This window comes from Microcebus murinus, chromosome 1 (assembly GCF_040939455.1).
Source record: "Microcebus murinus isolate Inina chromosome 1, M.murinus_Inina_mat1.0, whole genome shotgun sequence".
NCBI lineage: Eukaryota > Metazoa > Chordata > Mammalia > Primates > Cheirogaleidae > Microcebus > Microcebus murinus.
The window spans coordinates 71,151,713-71,178,361 of record NC_134104.1 but is presented as its reverse complement, the minus strand read 5'-3'; the positions used below and the strand labels follow the sequence as shown (position 1 = coordinate 71,178,361).

Genomic DNA, 26,649 nt, shown 5'->3' with positions numbered 1-26,649 from the left:
CCTCCTCTCTGTCTAAATCACTGCCACCACCATTATATACCTAGTTGTATGATTCAGAAATCTGGAAATCCCCTTTAATATTCCCTTCCTCATTCTCCAAACATCTAATGAGTCCAAGGTCTATTGATTGTCTTCTAGATATTTCTCATATTGGTTTCCTTTGCTTCACCCCTGATACTGTTGCATTATTAGTTCAATCTGTGTTTTCACTGGAATCACTGCAAGAACTACTGACTGCTTCCAGTTCCACCCCTGTCTGAGGTTGTCCATACTGCACAGAGCGACCTTCCTGAAACAGACATCTGATTTCCATCACCTACTAGAGTGACCAACTGTCCTGGTATGTGCAGGACTGAGGGGTTTCTCAGGATATGGGGCTTTCAAAGCCAATGCCCAGGAAGTCCAGGCAAACCAGGATGGTTAGCCACATACTTAAAAGCCTTAAATTCCTTTAGAATGGCGTATAAAGTTCTCCCTAATGTTCCCTACACTATCTTTTCAGCCTCAACTCTTTGTTCTCCTCATCCCACTCTACTACACACTCATATACACCCTGCACACCAGCTTTGCCAAGCTACATTCAGTTCTCTGAATGGAATGTACTTTGTTCCTTTACATCTCAATACCTTTGTACATTGTGTCTCCTTGACTTAGAATGTCCTTCACCTTATCTGGGCTTGCTGGTAAACTTCTATTCGTCACTCAAGATTCTTTTCAACTGACACTTTTTCACTGAAGTCATCCAGGAGTTGCCCCTAAGTTCTCACAGCATCTTGCGTATATTGGTATCAGAGCACTAGCTCAACGAACTCTACCCTCTACCAGATATTGAGACATAGGACTTTTCTTTGTATATAGAACATGTAGCACAGGGAATTTCACATAACAAGTGCTCAATAAATGAACGAAGGAAAAAAGGAAGGAAGGAAATAAAATATGTTGACAGAATTTACCTAGATCATTTTTCCTTCTGTGTAAAATTTGTGCTTGAGTTAGCTGAATAAAATATATGCTTTTCCCACTACAGTGTTAACTCCTTGGAGCAGGAACAGAGTTTTATCTACTTTGTTTTGTCTCCGCAGCATCCAGGCTGCAGGACTCATTACATTTGTTCAACTGATATGGTTTGGCTATTGTCCAAGATAAGATGGATGGTATGAAGGTCTTTGCTGGGGCATATATCAAGAGGGATTGCATGGATGCATAAATATGGTCCAAAGGTATTAATTGAGTGCTATCCCTTACTGTGTGTGACTGCCATGTATTTACCTTTACAGCAGTCACTGTTTCTCTTAGGGAAAAACATCCTTATTGCTAAATAAAAAGACAAGAGTATAGAGAGTTGGAATCTCACACCTAATCAAGGTTGTGGAAACTGTTGGAACAGCTCTACCCACAACTAGGTAATGAGTTTGCTTATTAGAAGAAAATGATTTCTTACTCAATGATCATATAGCCTATTTCTAATCCACAAGTAAATATCTATACCAATGTGCCTAAAAGCAAGACCACCAACCACATGTATCATAATCACATGAGCACTTGTTAAAATGCATATTCATGGGCCATCATCCAAATTTTTGAGGGTAGGACCAGAGGATCTGGGCATTTCCAGCTCAGTATCTCAGCTGATTCCTATCACAATGACATTTAGGTACTGCTGATCAATACAGCAAAGGAGACTCCCATTTGGACAATGTTTATTCTGTCAAATGGTTATTGTAAGAATTAGATAATATGTTTTCTATAAAATGCATACATAACGTCTGACTCATGACACCTGTTCAGTATTTATTAGCCAATACTGCTCCTATACTTTGAGTCCCCTGGTAAGAAGTATATGTCTTTTATATTTTTGTATTCACTGTGGCATTTGAGCATCCAGTATGCAAACTTACAGATAATAGGCCCCCACAAAATTGAATTATACAAAATTTTGAATGATTTTGAATAAGGCTGCAGGGAAAAATAAAACAAGATGCCATTTTTACCTATTAAGTTAGTAAAGATCTTTGGCAAATGCTAAAAGTGGACCAGAGGGCAGTTACAAAGACATTCTTGTACAAAACTGATAGAACCCTTCATAAAGTGGAGCATGCTTTCTGGAAAGCAGTTCAGCAAATTTATCAAGATCCTTAAAAGTGTTCATAATTTTTGATGCAGTAATGTAATCATTATTGATAGGAATCTATCCTAAGGAAATAATCAGAAATGAGAAGGTATAATTCTGTGGATATTTCTATACACAAGGGTAAGACATACACCTGCACTAGAAAGAACTCAACTGCCTGACACTAGGGGAATGGTTAAGTAAATTATGACACCTTCTCACAATGGAATATTATCCAATCATCAAATTAATGTTTATAATAAACTTTAATGACATAAGGAAATATTTATAGCATATCAAAGTGAACAAAAAAATTTGTACTTTGAGCCCAATAATGTAGAAAAAATGTATGGGGAGAAAAACTTGAAGAAAATATGCCAAATGTTAACAATGATGGACTCATAAGTAATGTTTATACCCTAATATTTTTCTGTGCTTTCAAAAATTTATAAATAATGCAATATATTTTAAAATAAAGTAAAACAATGATTTTTTTAAAAAAGTAAATGAGACTTCTAGTTCTGGAAATATAGAATAGATTTACTTTTTCTTATTTCTCTCAATAAGTACAACTAATGTTCATGGACATCATATAGAAAACAAACATAAGAAGGCTCTGAATGGCGGAAATAAGGCAAACTAGCTAGGGACCTCAGGAATTGAGGAATGAATGATATAGTGTGATTTCCCTGGGGTTTTTTTCTGTCTTATGTATCCCGGACTTGGAGAAGAAGAAGCTGGTAATCCAGAAACAGACAAAAATTAAGAAAGAAAACACCACAACAGAAGCCTGCTCTCTCTAGCCAAAGACCACAAAAAGGGTAGCCTAGTAAGACAGAAAACTTTAAGAGCATAATTGCTCTATTCTAGCTGAACATCACAGAAAAGAATGTGGCCTGGTCCCACCTACACCAGCAAAGACCAAGCTGGGAGCCTAAATTTCTAATCCTCACCACACTATAAGGAGTTGCTTCAACACCTCTGCAGGGATGGTGTCAGAGAAGGTCAAATAGGAGCTGGGACTTTCATCCATGCCAGTTGGTAATGCGCAAGCCCCCCCCCCCGCCCCCCGTCCGCCTCCGTGGCAGCAGTAAAAACCTGCAAAGCATATGGAGTCTGGTGCTCAACCCCCATCAGCATTAACAAGGCTCCCCTCCACCTCTGTGCTAGGATCTTGTCAGAGACAGTCCAGCAGAGAGTCAGGACTTTCCTCACCACCCTCTCCATGGCAAGAGTGGAATCCATCTGGAGAACAGTCATGAGACATTTCTAATTCTTAAAGCCAAAGAGGTATCAGTGGAGGACTAATGGAGAGCTTGAACTACTACCTCAACCCACCAGTAGTGAGGAACTCTCCCATCTTCAAATATCAATGGAGGCTGAGTGGGCAACCTATACTTCTACCACCAACTGGTAGTAATTGAGTAAGAGAGGTGGTACCCTACTCTTCCCCTACTGAAATGTTTTAACAGAAGCTAATGGTGATATAAATTTTAAATAAGATTCAGAGCCTCATAACATAATAGCTAAAAGTTTCAGGTTTTAATTTAAAAATCTACTCATGTATCAAGGACAAAGAAGACCTCAAACTGAAAGAAAAAAGACAATCAATAGATGAAAACACCAAAATAACAGAGATGTTAGAATTATCTGATAAGGATTTTAAATCAGCCAACATAAAAATGCTATAACAATTGCACACACACTTAAAACAAATGAAGAAATAGAATATCTCAGTAAAGAAATAAAAGGTATAAAGTAGAACCAAATGGAAATACTAGAAATGAATATGATATCTGGAATTTAAAACTCAGAAAATAGACTTAATATCAGAATAGAGGAACAGAGAAAACAATCAGTGAAATGAAAGATAAAACAATAAAAGTTGCTTAATCTGAACTACAAAAAGAAAATAGCCTTAAAAAATTTGAACAGACCCTGAGGGACCTGTGAGACTATGACAAGTGACCTAATTATTTGTGTCATTAGAATCCTGGAAGGAGAGGAGAAAGAGGGAATGACTAAAATACTCAAATAAATAATGATTGAAAACTTCTAAAATTTGATAAAAGACGTAAACCTCCAGAGTTGAGAAGTTGAGTAAACCCCAAACAGAATAAACCCAAACAAATCCACAAAAAGAAGCATAGCAGTTAAACCTGTAAAACAGAAAGACAAAGAAAAAAATTTTAAGCAGCCAGAGGATAAAAACCCCTACCTATAAGAAGAGGAATAACTTCATATTTCTCATCAGAAACCATGAAGGCCAGAATTGGCACAGCACATTTCAAGTTCTAGAAGAAAATAACTGTCATTATTTTCTTATAGGAAGGCAGGAAAGAAGAAAATAAAGAAACACAAAACAGAGGGAGCAAACAGAAAACAAAAAATAAAATGGCAGACATAAGCCCTAACGTATCAATAACTACGTTAAATGTAAATGGCCTAAATACATCAATTAAAACACAGTTATCATCACTGTGGATTAAAATGTATGACCTAACTATATGCTGTCTATAAGAAACTAACTTCAAATATAACAATTTAGGGCAGGCTGAAATTAAAAGATGTAAAGAGATTTATGGGCTAAACATTAGTCAAAAGAAGACACAAGTGGCTATAATATCAGATAAATAAACTTTAGAAGAAAGAAATTTATCAGAAATGTTATATAATGATAAAAGGTTTAATCCACCAAGAAGACATGGGAATCCTAAGTAAGTACGTATCAAACAACTGAGTGAGCTGAAAGAATATGTAAAGCAAAAACTGCTGAAACAGAAAGGAGAAATGGACAAATCCATAATTATAGTTTAAGACTCTAACATACTTTTCTCAGCAATTCATAGAACAACTAGATGGAAAATCAAAAAAGATATAGAAGATTCAAGAAAATCACCAACAGGATTGAATTGATATTTATTGAACACTCCCCAACAATAGCAGAATACACATTCTTTTTTGTTGTTCTTGAGACAGATTCACTCTTGTCAACCAGGCTAGAGTGCAGTGGTGCAATCACATCTCACTACAGCCTTGAAGACCTAGGCTCAAATGATCCTCCTACATCAAACTCCTGAGTAGCTAGGACTACAGGCATGGGCCAATATGCCTAGCTAAGTTTTTTTATTTTTGTATAGATAGGGTCTGGTTATGCATTTCAGGCTGGTCTTGAACTCCTGGCCTCAAGCAATCCTCCCACCTTGGCCTCCCAAAGCATTGGGATAAGCAAAAGCCACCATATCTGGTCAAAACACACATTCTTTTCAAGTGCTCATGAAACATCTATCAAGATAGACCTGGGCCATAAAGCCAACCTCAACAAATTTAAAAGAACTGAAATCATACTAAGTGTTCTCCAATCACAATAGAGTGAAACTGGAACTCAATAGCAGAAACGTAATGAAGAACTCTCTAAACCATTGGAAACTAAACAACACCCTTCTAAATAATTCATGGGCCAAAGTGGTCTTAAAAAAAAGACAACACTTCACTGAATGAAAAACAAAGCACAACATACCAAAATTTGTAAGACACAGCTCAAGCAGTGCTGAAACCAAAATTTGTAGCCCTAACTTCATATATTAGAAAAGATAAAATTTACAATATAATAATCTAAGTTCCCACCTCAAGAACCTAAAAAAAGAAGAGCAAAACATCCCAAGGCAAACACAACAAATAAAATAAGAAAAATAATAAAAGAAACCAATGAAATTATAAATAGAAAAACCATAGAAAGTCAATAAAAAAAGAACTGATTCTTTGAAAATATCAATAAAATTGACAAACCATTAGTAAGTAAGACTGAGAAAGAAAAAAGAGAGAAGACACAAATGATCAGCATCAGGAATTAAAGCATCAAAAGAAAAATGTGAAAATACTATGAATAACTCTACACACATAAATTTGACAACTTAAAATGAACCAATTCCTTCAAAAATAAAAACTACTACAACTCACTCAATAGGAAATTATAATCTAAATAACTCTATTACTATTAAGAAAATTGAATTCATACTCTTTAAATTCCCAAAAATGAAATCTCTGGGCCTAGATGGTTTCACTGAAAAATTCTACCAAACATTTAAAAAGAATCAACATCATTTTCATACACTCTCCTCCAGAAAATAAAAGAGGAAGAAATATTTTCCAATTCATTTTATGAAGTTGGCATTACCGTGATAACAAAACAAGGCAAAGACAGTACAAAAAACAAAAAGTGCAGAGCAATATCTTTCAGGAACATAGAAGCAAATGTCCTTAACAAAATATCAGCAAATACAATTTAGTAATATGTTAAAAGAATTATACACCATGACTAAGTAGGATTTATTTCAAGGATGCAAGGCTGCTTCAACATCAAAAAAAAAAAAAAATCAATGTTGATTTAACAATCCACAATGTTAAGAGACTAAAGAAGAAATATCATGTGATCACACTAGTCAATACAGAAAATACCTCTGACAAAATTTCATACCCATTCAAGATAAAAAAAAAAACCTCTCAGAAAAAATAGGAATGAAAGGAAACTTTCTCAACTTGATAAGGAATGTTTTTAAAAACTTACAGATAATTGATCGCGAAAACCTGAATGTTTTCCCTGCAAGATGAGGAACAAGAAAAGGATGTTCACTCTCACCACTCTTATTCAACATCATACTAGGATTGATAGCTAGACAATAAAATAAAATAAAAGGTATACAGAAATAAAACTGTCTCTGTTGGCACATAATATGATTTCTATGTAGACAATTCAAAAAAAATACGCAAAAATCCTAGAATAAATGTGAGTTCAGCATGGTCACAGGATACAAGATAAATATACAAAGATTAATTGTATTTCTATATCCTGGTAGTGAATATGTGGGTGTTGAAATTAAAAATATGACTGTTTACAATCACTCAACTATATGAAATACTTAGGTAACAAAACATAAGGGACTTATACACTGAAAACTACAAAATGCAGATGAAAGAATTTAAAGAAGATCTAAATAAAAGGAAAGATATAACATGTTCATGGTTCGGAAAATTCAACATAATAAAGATTGTAATTCTCCCTAAATGCACAGGTGCACATATTTAATGCAATATCTATCAAGATTCCAGTAATATTTTTTATAGATATAAACAAGATAATTCTAAAATTTGTGTTGAAAAATCACAAACTACAATAAAACAATGTTGAAAAATAAGAACAAAAACAAAGTGGGAGCAGTGACTCTACCTGACTTTAATACTTATTGTATAGCTACCATAATTGAAACTGTATAGCACTGAGACACACATCAATAGAATAGAATAGAAAACTGAGAAATAGGCCTAGACAGATACACTTGTGCAAAAGCAATTCAATGAAGAAAAAACAGCCTTTTCAACAAATGGTGCTCAAGCAATTGAACATCCATGGGGAAAAAAATGAACCTCAACCTAAGTCTCACATTATACACAAAAATAAACTCATAATGGATCACACATTTAAATATAAATCATAAAGCTATAAGAAAAAAAACATTGGAGAAAATAACAGGATCTAAAGGCTAGGCAAAGAGTTCTTAGATTAAAAGCATCATAGACTCAAAAGACATCAAAACCACTATTCTTAACAGGAAAACTTGATAAATTTGACTTCATCAAAATTTAAAATCTTTGCTCTATGGAAGAGCCTATTGAAAGGAGGAAAAGAAAAACTACTGACTAGGAAGAAATACCTGCAAACCACACATGGCAAAAATACCCAGATGTCCTTGAGTGGTTAAATAGACCTGGCACCATGGAGTACTATTCAGCAATAGAAAAGAAACAAACTATGGAAACATGCAACTACCTGGATCATTCTCTAAAGAATTATCCTGTGTAAAAAAAGCCAATTCTAAGGGTTACATACTATATGATTACATTTATGTAACATTCTTGAAATGACAAAATTACAGAAATAGAGAGTAGATTAGTGGTTGCCAAGGCTTACGGAGGGGATGCAGATGGAAGAAAATGGATGTGTCTATAAAAAAGCAGAATAAAGGATTCTTATGGTGATACAAGTATTCTGTATCTTTACGGTATCAATGTCACTGTCCTGATTGTGATATTGTAGTATAGTTTTGCACGATAAAACCAATGGGATCAAGTGGGTAAAGAGTACATGAGATCTCCCTGTATTATTTCTTACAAATGCACGTGAATCTCCAAGTATCTTTTAAAAAATATAAATGAGTTAGAAAAGTAAACGTTGGCGAAACATTACAGATTTCTTGAGTAATATTTCACAATCACAGGCAACCAAAGCAAAAATGGACAAATGGGATCACACGAACCTAAACAGCTTCTACACAACAAAGAAAACAATCAACAAAGTGAAGAGACAAATTACAGAATGGGAGAAAAGATTTGAAAACTATCCCATCTGACAAGGGATTAAAAAGTAGACTATTCAAGAAGTGCCAAACAACTCAAAAGGAAAAAAAACAAATAATCCAATTATATTTCTCAAAAGAAGACATGCACATAGCCAATAGGTGTATGAAAAATGCTCAACATCATTACTTATCAGAGAAATGCATACCAAAACTACAATGAGATTTCATCTCACCATAGTTAACATGGCTTTTACCCAAAAGACAAGCAATAATGAATGCTGGAGAAGATGTGGAGAAAGTGGAATTCTCATACATTATTGGTGGGAATATAAATTAGTACAGCTACTATGGAGAACATGATGGTATGAAGGTCCCTCAAAAATTTAAAAACAGAATTACCATATGATCCAGCAATCTCACTGCTACATATATATCCAAAAGTAAGGAAATCAGCATGTTGAAAAGATATCTGCACTCCCATGTTTACAGCACTATTTACAATTGCCAAGATTTCCAATCAACCTAAGTGCCCATCGATGAATGAATGCATAAAGAAAATGTGATATATATACACAATGGAATATTACTCAGCTATAAAAAAGAGTGAAATCCTGTGATTTGCAACAACATGGATGGAACTGAAGCATATTATGTTAAGTGAAATAAACCAAGCACAGAAAGACAAATTCCACATGTTCTCATGATATGTGGGAGCTAAAAATTAAAATAATTAATCTCATGGAGATAGAGAGTAGAATGATGGCTAGCAGAGGCTGGGAAGTGAGAGAGGGACAAAGTGTAAATGGTTAATGGAAAAAAATATATAGTTACATAGAATGAATAAGATCTACTATTTGATATCAAAACAGAATGCCTATAGTCAACAATAAGTTATTGTATATTTTTAAATAACTAAAAGAGTAGAATTGGAATGTTCCTAACACAAAGAAATGATAAATTCTTGAGCTAATAGATACCCTAATTACCCTGATTTGATTATTACTCATTGTATGCCCATGTCAAAACATCACATGTATTCCATAAATATATACAACTATTATGTCTTCATAATAATTAAAAATAAAAAATTTTTAAAAATTAAAATAATATATACAGCAAAAAATAAATAAATGAGTTGTACTAAATTATTTCTGAATGATTTTCTATATCTGAAGTTTGATGCTTTGGAGGGTCCCAGGATCTGTTGTCTCTTGATTATAAATGGCTACACTATCTCCAGCAGGTGAAGCTTCTTACAGGTCTGGACACAAATGTTTGTACTGGTCAAGTGAGGGTTCAAGCAACCTCAAAATGAAGAGAGATGAGTAACTGAATCTATTGACCTCACAGACCTGTGTAAATCTTTGATCACAACCCAGCCCAGGTCTTTTCAGCACCTATGGAAAAAAATACTTGGACAATCCTGACAAGTAACATTTTACTACGACAATAAAGGAAATAACAACAACAACAACAACAACAACAAAGAAATGAGACCAGACAGGAAAAGAGCAAGAGTCAACAAACGTTTTATGGAAAATGCCAGATAGAAAATATTTTCAGCTTTGTAGGCTATATGGGCTCTTTCACAACTAGTCCATTCTGTTGCAAAAGCAGGCAGAGACAATATGCAAGTAAATGAGGATGGCTGTTTTCCAGCTAAACTTTTCAAAAATAGTTAGTGGGCATATTTCTCCATACGCCATAGTTTGCAGATCCCTGCCATGGAGGAACAACAGAAACATTTAGTCTTTGCTCCTGTGGTGATAGTACCCACCTAATGGAGTTAGTGTAAATTTAAAATGAAGTATCACATGAAAGTTCTTAGCAATGGGCATAAGACCTAGTAATTAGTCAAGAAATGTTAACTACTATTATTATTAGGCATATTTGCACATCTTTTTGCTATTTTCAATTGGCCATTTAACTTACACATAGACACTCTGCAGGCAATTATTTCAATATTGTTAAAACTCAAAATTAAATTTTTTTCTGCACTGAGACCTTGTGTAAAAGTTCAGAAAGATAATTAGGTTTTTCCTCTCCATAAGGGTAAAAGCCCCCACAATCAAATCTTTATTAAAGAACAAATAATGTAGCTGTGACCACAGGGAATAGAATTTGATACCGAAGTAATAGGAATTCTCACTTTTATTTATTCCTCCTAGGGTAGGAACCGTAGGGAAGCTACATATGGAACTTTGAAATGAAATACGAAGCCCCCGGTTTGTTGCTAGAGCCCCACTCACCCCTTGTAAGGGAAATTCATCTGTATAGGCAATAGGTTTCTTAGGCAAACTAAAATAATTGCCTACAAGTCTTTCACCGGCCTTTCGGGGAGGCATGCGTCAACACACTTATGTAATCAAGGTGTTATCTCCTACGTGAACCCATGTGATCACTCGTCCCCATGGCGTGTGACCACTATTGTTCTAAGCCATATATAAGCATTCGCCATGTTCTCGCTGCCACTGCATCCCCCCGACAATAAAGGACATGTCTCATCTGCCTGCTGCCCCACGTCTCTTCTTTCAACTCCCAATAGCTTGCCCCAGTGCACTCGCTGGCCACAGAACCCACTCCCCACACCCCTGCAACGTGTTCTGCTATGGTCAGAATCCACGCTTTATATGAACATGGTGCTTTTTGCTTGGAAATTCTTCAAATAAAGAGAAGCTTGGCCAGGTGCGGTGGCTCACGCCTGTAATCCTAGCACTCTGGGAGGCCGAGGCGGGAGGATTGCTCAAGGTCAGGAGTTCGAAACCAGCCTGAGCAAGAGCGAGACCCCATCGTCTCTACTATAAATAGAAAGAAATTAATTGGCCAACTAATATATATAGAAAAAATTAGCCGGGCATGGTGGCGCATGCCTGTAGTCCCAGCTACTCAGGAAACTGAGGCAGTAGAATTGCTTGAGCCCAGGAGTTTGAGGTTGCTGTGAGCTAGGCTGACGCCACAGCACTCACTCTATCCTGGGCAACAAAGTGAGACTCTGTCTCAAAAAAAAAATTAAAAAAAGAGAAGCTTTACACCTTCCTTTCACAGACTTCCTCTTCATACTTCACTGTGATGGTGAATAGCAACTATGGCATGTCTGATCATCAAAACCACATCCTTTCAGGCAATTGAGCCACTAATGAGGAGATGAGTCCCACTTTAGTGTAGATCTTTACTCTTGAGAGGGGTACTGAAAGCTGACCTGGTCTTACAAATGAGTAGACACCAAAGGGTATGATTTTAGGCTACTAAGACTCTCTGTCTTTTAAAAAGAATCCCTCTGGTTAAACAAAATACAGATAAGATTCATACACAGAGATGTTCACTGTGATACTACTAGTAGTGGTAAATAGAAAGCAATCTATGTATATAACAATAGGGCAATTATTAAATACTATTATACAGCCTTTAGAAGAATGCTTATTAAGTATTTTAATGACATGAGGGAAATATATACGTAATAACATCAAGTGAAAAGAAGCAACATAAAATTATGCAGTATGACTTGAAATTTAATTGAAAAACACAGGACACAAAAAAAGGCTGGAATATAAATATATGAAAAAAATATTAATGGTATTTGCCTTGAGTTATGGCTTCATTGTGATTCTTCTATGTTATAATTTTCTGTATTTTATACATTTCAATAATTAAAATGTTTCACTTTTAAAATCAGAAAAAAATTTTTTTTTTCTTTTTTGAGACAGAGTCTCTGTTGCCCTAGCTAGAGTGCCATGGCATCAGCCTAGCTCACAGCAACCTCAAACTCCTGGGCTCAAGTGATCCTCCTGCCTCAGCCTCCCGAGTAGCTGGGACTACAGGCATGCACCACCATGCCCGGCTAATTTTCCCTATATATTTTTAGTTGGCCAATTAATTTCTTTCTATTTTTTGGTAGAGACAGAGTCTCACTCTTGCTCAGGCTGGTTTCGAACTCCTGACCTTGAGCAATCAGCCCACCTCCGCCTCCCAGAGTGCTAGGATTATAGGTGTGAGCCACGGCGCCCGGCCAAGAAATATATTTTTTGAAAAGCCCTTTTCTACCTGCTCACAGAAATCTAAAATACTGACATGAAAGCTATATTTTATATTCTCTCAGGCAATGAAAATCACCCTGGGGGACCTGATCACTTTAAACATTATTTGTTCCATTCAGTTCACCTATTATTTATTGACTATCAGATTGGAAATTCTGTTTGTTTGTCCAGTTGTATTTTTCATTTAGAATACCCAACCCCATTTTTCACTCCAGATGATAATATCCAATACGCCAGTTTTCTTCTGGCAAACCACACCCTTTACTATTTTCAGCTGATGTGCTCCATGTAGAGCTGACTCTGACCGCGACTCCAAAAGTGGGTGTGGCAGTCTCCTGGCCACATGGATGAGCTTGAAGAGCAAAAATGATCGAATCAGATCCAGCGAGAGGAAATGAGTATTCCACTAAGACTACTAAAAGAAAGGCAGGATCTTTTTATCACCAGAGTGGTACTGAGGATATGTAATCCTAGAATTATCCAAGAGCCCCTTGTGATGTCTGAGAATAAAACCAGCTTGGCAGAAGGTATATCCAATATTCAGGAAGAAACACAGTACTCATGGTACCTTTTTTGTCCCTGGATCAATCTGTGCCTGAATCTAGTCTACTTGGATTTTTCAATTGATGAGCCAATAAACTAACTTTGATTTGCCTAAGACAATTTGAGTTGTCAGTTCCTTGTGACCAAAAAATGTCCTAACTAACATAAAAGTTTACTAAATTCTAGACACTGAACCAGGAAGTGAGGATAGAGAACTGAAAATAAAGATCTTCTCAGGTAAGAATCAGATAATTACATATCAGTTGTATGACTGATGTAGCCATCAGCTATAAGTGGACTGTGGGGACAAGATTCACACCCTGAATCAAACACACATGTCCAGCTTTCATCTGTTTAACAGATGATGTGTTCCCAGTTTAGGTAACAAATAAAATGTGGTGTCATGCCATTTAAATAGGTTATTCTTTATGAATTTAACATAAATCCCTGGGGAAAATCTATAGCTGATATAGACCGAAGAATAGAAGGCACATGAAAAAGAATGCAGAAATCGCCAAGAGTAAGTAAACATCACTAAACCAGTCTCGCCAAATTAACCTCATATACTCTTTTGAGAGCCAGTGTTACTCAATTGGTAGTGTTAGGTTTCTCAGGGTGGGAACCCGGAAAGTAAGCATAGGACTGCAATGCAGTTAATGGAAAACTCAGATAGTGATCCTAAAGGCTGTGAAATAATAGCCACGGGAGTTTGAAGAGTCTGGAGGTTGTAAATATTTTTTATTTTTATTTTTTCTATTTTTTTTCTATTTTTTTACACCACTTGCTTTTGAACAATGGAGGTTGTAAATCTAACTCTGACCACAGGTGGTCGTGACTCCAATCTTCCTATCCCCGCTGATAAGGATGAAGCTACCCCCCTCCCTTATCTCTGCAGGATGAGACCTATACCGGGTCTCAGAAATTGATTGTTTAAAAAATATTTATTACAGTAGCTGTTCTGGCCCAGTTACTCACTCCCCCCAGAAAAACCCTCTATAAAACCCAAGGCTTTCCCCTCCCACCAGGTGGATGCTTTTTTGGCCTCCACTCATCTGCACCCGGATACTCAAATGAACAGCATTCTGCTACACGTGAGGCTTCGTGTGTCTCTCGGCTCCCGGCCTAACAGTTAAGAAAATAATTAATACATAGTTTTTGAATGAACACAAGACTCCAATACAAAACTTAGTGAAAACTGCAATAATGAAAGTTCAAACCTGGTCCAGATAAGGAAGCATTAATTGTGACTAAGGGATTCCCCAATGGCTTAATAAAGGAAATAAGATCTGAGATGGGCTTTGATGGATGGGCACAACTTCGGGCCAGGTGTCAGGCTGAAGACATGTTCCTGGTTAAGAAAGTATATCATACATTCTGGGAAGAGCAAGCAGACCACATTTCGGTGATCAGAGAAAATGGACAGTGAAAAATTGTCTCTCGAAATGGGCTGCAAGCGCCTTATCATACTTGGTACTTCCAAGTTGAAGGGAAGCAAAGCTGCAGGCAAATGTGAGCCATAAAAATCAGTTTTATTTTTCCATTAAAGAGCAGGTAGAAGTCACTACTTAGATTTTTGCATCTACTTACCCAAACTTCATTCTTGGATACTTTTGTTTTGGAACTGGCCCCCAAACATTGATTGTTCTTCACAATACTATCTTCTATGATACTGATTCTGAGACTTGAGTGCCAGACTTTCAAATTGTTTCGGCCATGGTTGCCCTAAGAAGCTAATAGGTTCTGGAAATGTTAAGGTGATTATAGTCTCAGCCAGGGTGTGGTGTGCGTTCCCACTGAAATCAGAGAGCATTCTGGCCTGGGGGACAGTTCCTGGAAGGATGCAGGACATTTGGGCCTCCTCTCTGTTCTTTTTCCAAAGGGGCATCTAGGACACAGCGGAGCTCATTGTTCCTAAGAGTAGCCTTAGGCTGAGGGTGGGATGGAGGAGGAGTTGCTTTCAACTCTACCCGGGTTATGGTTTCATGCAGTTTACCAAGCTTTATATGACATGAGCATTCAGAAATAGTTGTGGGTCATTTAGGAGGATCGTCCTATTCTGGCAGGTCTTCACAGAGCCTGGAAACTGGCACCCAGGCATGAACCTCTTCTGGATGCATCAGCAAATTACCGACTCCTTTGAAGGTCAAGTCCCTATGCTCTGTTTTCCGTGGGCCTAAGGGCCCTATAAGGTTCAGCATTGGTTAATATTTAGCCAATAGATTTATTCTTTATTCCTTTACTTATGGGTAACTGACACAACTGCCATACATTTCCAGTTCCCACTTAACATAATGCTTTTTTCCTTGACTAAAAAACTTAACAGTGCTTTGAAAGAAAAAAAAAAAAAGAGTATCATCTAAATTTCTTAAGATGTTTCAAAGTGATTTTATCTACCTGTTTTAAAATGTTGTAAAGTATGTATGTATGTCTCGTGTGTGTGTGTGTGTGTGTGTGTGTGTGTGTGTGTGTGTGTGTTAGAAATGACCTCAAGAAATCATTTGCATTGAGCCCTGGTTCAAAGCAATAAGGAACTATTCTTATAAGTAAGCCAATGCCAAAAAGGTGATTTGCTTTAAGGTTGTAAGAATAAATAACAGCAGAGCCAACACCACAATGCTGGCTTCCTGCCACACAATGTTGTGTTTCTTTCCATGACACTCTGATGTATTTTCTGCCATTAACAACAAAAGTAGCATATTCAGAATTTAGCAAAACCAATACACAATAAACCACTGTTTAAGGCAAGGACATAAGCCATAGCCTGCCATTTACTTAGCCAAATAAAAGTGGTAATATTACTTAACCTCTCCATGCCTGAGTTTCCTTATTTATAAAAGAGAAACGATAATTCCTAGGGTTGCTGAGACGATTAAATGAATTACTTTGTGTAAAGTTGTTAATCCAGAACTTGGGCCAGATCAATGACCATATCAGTGTTTGCTAATACTATCGCCATCCTCATTCCCAACTTATTCCTGATTTTCCCTTCGGGATTAAATGGCAGCATCACTCTTCCCCGTCGGACAAGCTTAGAACTTTAGAGGCATCCTTAATAAATGCTCAGCCTCTTCACTCTTTCTTTCTTACTTCACACTGTATGGATTATGAAGTCTTTAAAATTATGACTTCTAAATATCTCTTAAATCTTAGTATTCTCTGACAAAGCTGTAGTTTAGTCCTCAAACTCTCACCTAGACTATTTCAAATACCTCCTTACTGGTCTCCGTTTGTCCAACCAAGCTTCCTTACTCCATGATGTAACATCCTGTGGGGAAAAAAATTCCTACCATATTACTCCGTTTCAAAACTTTCAGTGGCCTTCACATTGCGTCAGCCAGTCTGGCATCACCATCAAAAAGATTCTAATTCAGTAGGTCTACCATGGGGCCTAGAATCTATTTTTTTATATTCCTCCACTTGATTCTAGTAGTTATTTCATGGACCAACGTTTGGGAATCATTGGAAAAGAGATAAGGTTCACTCATTAGAATGTCTTACGAAGTTCTTCACAATCACATCTACTCCTCCAAGGAAATCAAATGCCATCTTTCCCCTTGAAGTTTTCTTTGACTAAATTGTTCCTTCTCCCATGGTCCCACAGTGCTGTATACATAACTTCTACGATGACACCTATGATATCACACTTTCATTATGTTTGCACACCTGGCTTCCCCACTTACAGGGAGAGTTTCATGGGCATGCAGGCTGTGCAGTCACACAGGGCCCAGTGCTTGGTTTAATGCTCTACAATCACCACCCTGAAATTCTTAATAATTGTTGACCAAGGGGCACCTCATTTTCACTTTGTACTGGGCTCCACAAATCATGTTCTCAGTGCTGCCCACTCAATTGTGAGTGCCTTGAAAACAGAAGCTATTTGCTATTCTCTCAAAATCCTCCTCAGCACAGATGACTGTTGGTACAAAGTAGAGGTTTCCTAAATATTTGCTGAGTTCAAATATGAAAAGACAGAATAGAGTATCTCATAGAAAAATAGTATAGTATGGCTAATAACTCTAGAGAAGACACTTATTTCGTGCTTGGGGAAGATGAGCGCCAATTCATATATGAATAGTATTATTGACCATTCCAAATAAATAACATAAAATTGTCTTTCTCTTTAAATTACTCAAACTGCTTCTCGTTTCTGAGCCCTGCTGCCTCCCTCTTCCTCTCAGAATGCAAAATTGCAGTTAATGGAGCTTACAATTACGCCATCAAATACACCCTGAGTTTTTGTGCCAGGCACTGTGTTAAATCTGAGGGCAGTAGGAAGGGGGAGGCATGGAAAGGTGAATTGAGCAGGGTCTCTGTCTTCAAGAAGCAATTAAATCTCACTCCCCTAGAGTTTATATCAAAGATGAGTTGACTACATGGGAGTTCTGCAGCAATGAATTGAGAATAAAGACATTAGACTTGGCCAGTGTCCCAGCTTCCTGAACATTTCAACTGACAAAATGTCTCAGCCTGAACACAATTCCCCCACTATGAGATCTGCGGGTTCACTAGTTAATATTGGCAACCAGCTTGGAGGTGCTCATGGAGCATAATAAGTAAGTGGCTATTGAGGTGGGGGAGGTGCTTTTGCTCCCGGGTGTTAGAGAAGAAAAGATGAACATCAGCTATCAAAAGGAGCCAAATAATTGGTGAGAACAAATGTCCCTAGCTCATGCTGAAGGCACGACAGGACTTCCAATGTGGCAGAGACCACACACCATGTTGCTGCCACATCATGTGCTAAGTTCTCAGAAATAATATGAAAGTTCAAGAACAATTTCTCTTGCTTTTCCACTCACTAGTTTTTAGCTACCCAGTGTACTAGTTGGTATAACATCAGTGATAAAATTAAGAGATTCTAAGTGAAAAATTATATATGCCAATAAATATATGAAGGTATGTTGAAACCTCAAACCAAGGAAATGTAAAAATAATACAGTCATAAAATATCAATTTTGCATATCGAATGAGCCAAAGTTAAAAAGTCTGATAATGTTCAATGTTGGCAAGCATGGAGTAGAAAGCAAGCATTCTCAAAAAAGATTGCTGGTCTGAGTATGAATTGGTACAGCCGCAACTTTGGGAGGGCATTTGGCATTTTAACATTTAAAATGTGCATCCCCTTTGGTGCAGCAGTGCTATTTCTAGGCCTTTATCCTAAGACAATAATCTGATGAATATGGAAAAATCCATGTACAAAGTTGTCAGAGCCAAAAAAAAAATTAGAAATAGTAAAAATTAGAAATATTGTGCAACATGGGAGGCTTGCTTAATATAACACAATCCATGCAAACACAACCTAAACCTTGAAATAGCTATGTGGTACTGTATTTATCAAAAGGAAAATAGATACATAATACATTTTTAGATATAATGAAAAAGCCAGCTTAAAAAATATATATAGATGGAATCACTTCATTTTTTGTTAAAGATACATATTTGTGAGTATGTATATGCATTTTGTAAAGAATAGATTGTGATTGATTTTATTTTGCTTTGCTCTGATGCATGGTACAAACAAATGACATCCAAATACAATATTTGTATTTGAACACAAATGAGGAATAAAAGGGAAGATCATGAGAAAATAATGTCTTCAGTGACGTGCTAGTAAATATTTAACTAAGTACCTTTACATAGGACAGGGTGGAAGTCCTGTTGTAGTATAATATTTACAGATTTCTGTGGCATAAATACTTCCATTACTCATTTCAAGCTACTATTGTGACATCTCTCACTAAGGAGTTGGGAGAGATGTACATTGCGCCATACTATGGATTAACCATTACATAGTATTTCCGTGATACAGGCATAAGTGCTGTAAATAATCTCAAGAGCATAGATCATTATTAAAATGTAGTAAAATAATCAGAAAACAGTGGGTTTTATGTGTGCTTCTTTTATAAGTCTGGAAGAAGTCTCATCAATATGGTATCGATCATGTCTGGTGGCGAACTCATGAATCATATTTAGTTCATTCTTTAGACTTATAGGTCATTTCAGTATTTTTATAATAAACATGTTAACTTCATAATCAGAAAAAAACTCAACTTTTTTTATATATGCTAAAACCCAGAAAGAAAAAAAATTAGAGAACATTACTTTTAAAATAATTCTTACTTTCAAAACAGTTCCCCACAAAAATTATGATTTTATTAGGCTATACCTAAAGATAATAGTGAGCAACATGAGACTCAGATAAACCATGATGACTTTGTTCAGTCATGGTGTGAAATGAGCACTCAATGTTTCTAAGTTCTTTCAAAATAGTAACATGTAACATCAAAATTGAAAGGGATTTGAGCTCTCAGGCAGTCTGATATTTTTAACTTTATAATAAAGAAACTGAGTCCCAAGATAGGTAGGTGTTTTCTCAAAGTAAGCATGACAAAGCAAGTATTAGGTAACTCAGCCCTTCTTCATTTATAAGTAGTCTCTATAGCTTATGAATAAAAGTATACATTCCTCTTGTCATTATTTAATGATATGAGATGACCTCATTTGTGGGGTAGTATTCATTCAATTGTTTAATTGATGAGGCCCTGACTTTAGATAACAGCAGCTCACTCTTCTTCAGAAGTTTAATACTTCTCAAAACACTTTCACATAGATGATCTCAGTTGATCTTCATAAGAGGTCTGTAAGACAGGTAGGGTAAGAAGGATCATTCCTAGTTTACAGATATGAAAACTGAGGCTGGAGCAGGTGTGGGGTGGTTAGCTCAAGCCTAGTGAGAGCCAGGCCTTTGGTCTGGTCATAGCGCTCTCTGGGCGTCTCCTCTTTGAAGCCTTTTTGAGGTAGTCATCTAAGTGAACCTTCTCTGGAGGTCACTTTTTCCTCCTTTCCTTCCATATTCTTTCAAAAAATTCATTCTTCCTTTGATTCCTGTCATAATGCTGCACTTAAAAAATATTACTTTCAGGTCATCTAGATTTGCCCCTTAGTTCCTGTTGGGGGGTGGTATTTGTTTGTTTGGCTTTGTTTTGTTTTGTTTTTTACTCTAGAATGGAAAATAAGCCCAAGCATCTTCAGGCCTGAGAATATTCCTGTTATTTATTTGAGGGCTAAACCCTGGAATGTTGTCTTCTTCTGAAATTTGAAGTCATTTCTATAATTAGAAGGACTACTTTTGCAAAGGTCAAACTCAGGGTATATTCTAAAGCAAGAAACTATAAACACTTTGGTATGACACATTTCTAGAGAATTTGAGCTTTCTAAAAGGGATTAATATGGAAGTCAGGAGAGACGGGCTTATTTAGGAAACACAAATCATATATAACAGAACAAATCCTGGGGAATCTAATATCAGATGTTCTCCTTAGCTTTGTTTCGTTAAGGGAGGAAATGTGTTCTTCTGTTAAGAGTACAACGTCCTTGCGAAGAACTGCAAAAGGTATCAGTGGGCTATGTTCAGGTCCAGAGACAAAAAAGCTATCAGCTTAAACTAATCTATATGCTGCCTCAGCAACTAAACATACTAGCTGATGCAGCCTTAGGAAAATCTTTGTGCCTCAATTTCCTCATCTTTAAGGTGGGGGTGGTCGCACCTACCTCACAGATTGTGGTGAAAACTAAATTAGCTCCTGGCCAAGAAAATACTTTGTATGCTAAAAATCACTATAAAAATATGTGGGAAAAAAAATATATATATATCTTGTTAATTTTTTATGTTAATTGCTCCGAGTGAGGGACGGAGGAGTGAGTTAAAAAAGAATGTCATGTCAGACACAGCCACAGGCAGGTGGCCAGGTTTCTCCAAGCAGTACAGGCTGGAGAGCTCAAGAGTGCATACTAATTGCTGCACCTCTGCTGAGACTACTGGCCAAATGACTCCTCACCAGAAAACATAATGTCCCTTTCCATATCAAAGGCCTTCTCCTAGCTGGGCTTTCAGTTGACTACAAAACTGGCTTGACTCACTGATGCATTTGATGGTGCTGTTTCAAAGAGGAACTATTAACAAAATTGCTTTGTTGAAATCTGTAGGCTGGGGAAGAGGGGGAGAAGTTTCCCTTAACTATGTATGTCTTCTAGAAAATAAGTGATTCTTACTGACACTTGAAAGACAAATTGTCAAAGAGCAGGAAACAATGTACAGGAAAATAGTGAGTGTGTTTCTAAATAAATGAGAGAGAAAAAATATCTCAGAGGAAGGAGCCCCTGCCTCTGGAGAAGTATTCAAAGTAAGGATAAAAATGTCAATGTTATATCAGGAGTAATGGAATATTTGCTCCTTAAAGAAAACTCTTTGGAGAAACATGGATAATATCCAACATAGAGTCAGAAAGTCATTTCTGGTGACATTCATGTAGGACCCAAGGCAATTGTCATTTGGCAGTCAAATCTTTAAAAAGTAAGTATATAGTTAAGAATGGCATCTGAATTAATATGCCTTTTATTTCTTTAAAATTTTTTCAGTTTTGATAGCAAAAGGGATCTACTATTGAAGGTCCAAAAAATGTTGTTGCTATAGGAACAGGTAAGCAGATTAGACTTGAAAGACCAGTTCAGGAACAAAGAATTTAATAGTCAAGGCTAAAGCAATTAACCAAGAAAACATTTTAAGTAAATATCTTTTGGGTTTGTTATTTATATATTAACTCCAGGAAGACAAAATGCCATTATAGAATAAGAGCATCACATTTTAACGTTTAATTATATCATTACTGGCATAAAAGACTATGCTTACACAATTAGCAGAAAGACCTTATTAAACAGAAGTACACATTTCTAACTCTCTTTTGATTACATTATAATTGAGAAATACAACTTTAAAGTCAGCAAGAGCCTAAGAGTCACCTTTGATTTTCCTACAGTTTTCAAGAGGAGAACACATCTAAAATAAAGAAGACAATGAACTACTGAAAGTTTTCTGTAACCAATCTCTCTAACTGGGAAGCTACAAAAGTAAAATTCTAGAAGTAAACAGAAATGTGTGTAGACTGATAATTGTTAATATTTTATTTCTTTCCTGTCCAAGAGTCTCGATGAACAAGACAAGTGGGAAGGGAAGAAGGTCAGAGCCCCAGCTACACTCCTGCTCCACTACTGATCTGATTCTCATATCAGGGAATACACTGCTCCTCACATTAGGGGTTGCTGAAATTATTAGAAGTTTTGAACAGAACTTGCTATACCAATGAGGATCAAAAACGAATCATAAAGTGGCACTGTGCTTCTCTCCCCTTCTGATTTATTTAAAAAGAAAACATTCTTGATAAAAATGAATACAATACTTTCATTCTAGCAAGTTTCTGCTGTCAGAGGTTACATTTATGGGACAGAGAGATTTCTCAGACATTACCTTTTTTCACGTAGTGCCAGAGTCAAATTTGCAGAGAGGTGTGTTAGTGCAAGTGTCAGAGGCTGGGGAGCGGGAATGGGAAGAGGGGAATATGGCTAGTATCTTACCATCTCGTTCTCTTCTCCTTCATTGAGCAAAGCATGCTGGCCCTTCTCAAAGTGGTCCCCCATGAAAAAGTTATCCCGCTTCTCGCCTCTGACCTTCTTGAGCAGACACTTCCAGGACAAACTCGAACTGTCTGAGCCACTGCTGCTCCCCAGCTGACTAAAAGAGTTAATGATCCTCCAGGTTAAAATTCCTTCTTGAGCACACACCTTCTCTCAGCAAATGACAATACTTGGCAAACAAAACTCCTCCCACAAGTTGCCCTCTGCTAGGAGGAATTTCTGGCTGCTCCTTGCTTATTGCATTCTCTCAGAGCAGCTGTCTCAAAGGAGGCTGCTCCCATGCCGATCTTTTTGTGCCCAACTTCCAAGGAAAGAACTCATTGCCTGCCCAGTGCCTGCCAGCAGCAGACATCTGACTGCAAATACAACAGGACAATACAAAGTTGGCAGGACCCTTCCCAGGAGTGGGGAGCGGGTGCAAGAACTCCCACGTCACAGCTTTATTCACAGGGGCTAAGGAATTGGAGTGAACAGAAGCTAACAGAGCCGTGGATTTTATTTGATTAACCAAAGTCTCTATCCATAGGTTCTTAATAGTAATCTCATTCATTTGGCTTACAAAATGTACAAATTATCACTAATCTCCTTCAAAAGGTATTTGTAATCACATTTCCTTACGTGTGCAAAAACATTTTACTTAATGTGTATGTGAAATTAAGTTTACTTTTTTGAAAAAATATGTTGAAAAAGAACAAAGGTATAATCAAACTATTCTATGTAGTCTCCTTTCACTAAAATATTGGTGGTTCAAATCTTAAGAGATCTAGAAATAAAACATTCAAGTGGCTATATGGAAATACTCATTTTTTTTATTTATTCACATATTATTCAATCAACATTGTTTGACCACCGGGACTACACGAGTAAATCAAGTTATATTTGCTACCCTCAGGTTGATGTAAGGATTCAAACACACAAACAAGTATGATAGAAGGTGGTTTATTATTGTGAAAGCTGGAACAGAAGTCTAAGATACTGTCCAAAGTCCCTATGTGGTGTAGAGGGACACATTCCCACCTTGGCACTGGGAGAAAAAAAACCTGGATTCCAGCTGCTCATCTGCACTGGTTTTGCTGTGTGGTCATTTAACCTATAGGAACTGGCTCTTCTCATCTGGCAACAACTGGCAGGGCTGTCGAGAGAATGGAATGAAACACTTGTGAAAGCACATAATATAGCACTGTTCAAGTGCTGCTGATATTATTAAAGTAATTGTCCAACTTAATAGCAGGTGGTAGAAGATAGTGGTTCAGGGCATGTTCACTGATGTTAGAAGGTCTGGGGTCAAATTTGGACTTTACTAAGTGGTGGTTACACCACATTGGGATATGACAAATTACATAAAACTCTACAAACCTCTATCTTCTCCCATGTAAAACAAAGTAGACAAGAATAGAGTCTACCTCCTAAAACTGTTTTTTGAGGAATAATGCCTGGGAAATCATAGGAATTCAATAAAGGACAGTTATTTTTACCTTTACTATGTCCATTCTGTCTCTTTGAGCTACATTGGCATGGATATCTCCAACCCAACACAAATAACCCTAACAAGACTAAGACCAAAATGTGTGTATATGTGTGTGTGGTGTGTGTGTAAAACCTTGAGCAAATGGTAGAGTATAAGTAAAATAAACATTAAAAAAGTAAGCTAAGCAAACCCATTGTAATATTAGTTATAAAATATATATGTATATATGTAGTTCTCTTGGTTTCAAAATATTATTAGCACAATTTAACCAAATAAATAAAAATAAAATTAACATTTTTATCACAAGGTCAAAATACTAGGAATATGGGGTTTCTTTTTGGGGTGATGAAAATGTTCTGAAATTAGTGGCTTCACAACTTTGTGAACATACTAAAATACAATGAATGGTATACTTTTAAAGGGTGAATTTTATGTAATGCCAATCATATCTCAATAAAAAATTCTACCTCAAAAAACTATTGAAACTTTTACTAGGAGGCAGTAATTTAAATATTTAGCAGAGGAAAAAATTAACAAGAAGATTTCAAACTTCATCCCAACTAATGGGGTTGAGGGGTGTCAGTATGTGAAGTGAAAAAACTATACCATAGGCTGGGTGCAGTGGCTCACGCCTGTAATCCTAGCACTCTGGGAGGCTGAGGCGGGCGGATTGCTCAAGGTCAGGAGTTCGAAACCAACCTGAGCAAGAGCAAGACCCTGTCTCTACTATAAATAGAAAGAAATTAATTGGCCAACTAATATATATATATAAAAAATTAGCCGGGCATGGTGGCGCATGCCTGTTGTCCCAGCTACTCGGGAGGCTGAGGCAGCAGGATCACTTGAGCCCAGGAGTTTGAGGTCGCTGTGAGCTAGGCTGACGCCATCTCACTCACTCTAGCTTGGGCAACAAAGCGAGACTCTGTCTCAAAAAAAAAAAAAACAAAAAAACTATACCATAGCTGGTGGGCTGGTGAGAGAGGAACATTTCATTCTCCTGTTTATAGTGGCGATACTTGCACTGTTTCCATCTTGCTGGGTTCCTAAATATATGCGGCAGCTCATGCACCATTGTGGGGTTAAGATGACTGTGTAACTGATTACACAGCTCATGCACCATTGTGGGGTTAAGGTGACTGTGTAACTGATTAGGAGCTAGAGAAAAAGCTGCACACAAACTTACTGCATCAAACAAATCAAGTTATGCTTTGAACAATATTTAAGTCAAATATGAACAGGAAAAACATGTAAGTCCCTAAGAACATTAAAAGCTTTTGTAAAAACAAGATTCCATGGAAAATCATTTTCAACAACGTGGTCCAGTAGAACTGAAGACTCTGCAATAATGAAAGAGTTTCTCCAGGTCCCCAGGAGTTCTGATGGTAAAACATTCGGGTTTTATCTATGGCAACTTGACTTATTGACATTGCTCACCCTCAAGTAGTGCTGTTGGTCTACAAACGTGAGTGTATCCAGAAACAGAGCTAGATTCTGTGGGAGAGCAAAAGAATATTTACTGAATACTTCCATAGACAAGGCACCGTTCTAACCATTTTAAACACACCGTTGCAACAGCCTCTCTGGTCGGTACTATTCTGATCATATCCATTTAGCAGATAAGGAAACACAGGTGCAGAAAATAAGTACTTTGCCTAAATTCAAACAATTAGTAAGTGACAGAATGAGTATTTGGACCCAGGCAGGGTAGTTCTCCCAATCCACAATCCCAGTTACTACACTAACACTGCTTCTACTGGTTTATTTGGCGCATCCAAAGTGTTATGTGAGCGTTGTATTTATTGACCAGGAAGGCCTCTTCGTGAAGGAAGCATTTGGAAAGGCCCTGTGGAGAGACAGAGAAGGCTACAATAGGTGGAGATGCTGGGGTCCAGACAGAGAGTGAGGTCACAGGGAAGAACATTTGAAGCAAGAGATCCATCAGAGAGAGAGATGCATATGGCCTGGTGCAGAGTAAGTCCATCACCTGCACCAATGCAGGGAGTTCGTGAAGGAGGAAGAGGGGAGCAAGATGTGGCAGGGAATATAGATCAAGGCCATCATGGGGGTCTCGAATGCCAGGCCTGAGTCTGGGCTTAATGCAATGAACGATGATAACACTGAAGGCAAACTGAACTCCATAAACATGCCTGCTTTTCCTGATCAGCCTGTTCTCTAATCTGGGAATCATTGCATATCCAGATACTAAAGTGACTCAGTCTTTCTATGTAATATTGCATGTATATAGACAGTTTCCTTGAACCCTCTAAGTTAAATCTTCTATTTCCCTCTGGAACATTGTTGGAAAAGTTATTCTTTAAATCAGTCTCTCTTTCCTTAATTTTGCCTGTTCAATACTTCTATTATACACTACGTGTGCCTCACAAGGTGATATGCCATAGTGAGAATGGTACATGTGGATTTGGCATGGTCTGAATTCTAATCTTGACACTTTACTAACAGATTCCATTCATTCGTCTATTTAACATCCATTTGACCAACTTTAGTATGTGAAGACCTATAATCACTAAAGAATAGAGATTTAATAAATGATGCCCTGCCAGAGTTAAGTCTATTAGTAAGCAAGACCAATACCAAAATATAAATTCCAAAACATATGCTAATTACACAAGAGTGACAGAGAAACTTCAAGTAGGGAGTAAGTTCAGGAAG

General features: G+C 37.0%; 1 protein-coding gene across 1 annotated transcript in view; it reads right to left on the bottom strand.

Moving 5' to 3' along the window:
- ATP13A4 (ATPase 13A4) overlaps window positions 1–22,828 on the bottom strand; it is a 138,102-nt gene extending 115,274 nt beyond the window's left edge. Inside the window, exon 1 of the mRNA XM_012780244.3 lies at window positions 22,452–22,828. Within this exon, the coding sequence (XP_012635698.1) occupies window positions 22,452–22,514 (63 nt within the window). The 5' untranslated portion in view covers window positions 22,515–22,828. The remainder of the gene's footprint in view (window positions 1–22,451) is intronic.
- Between the last annotated feature and the right edge of the window lie 3,821 nt (window positions 22,829–26,649).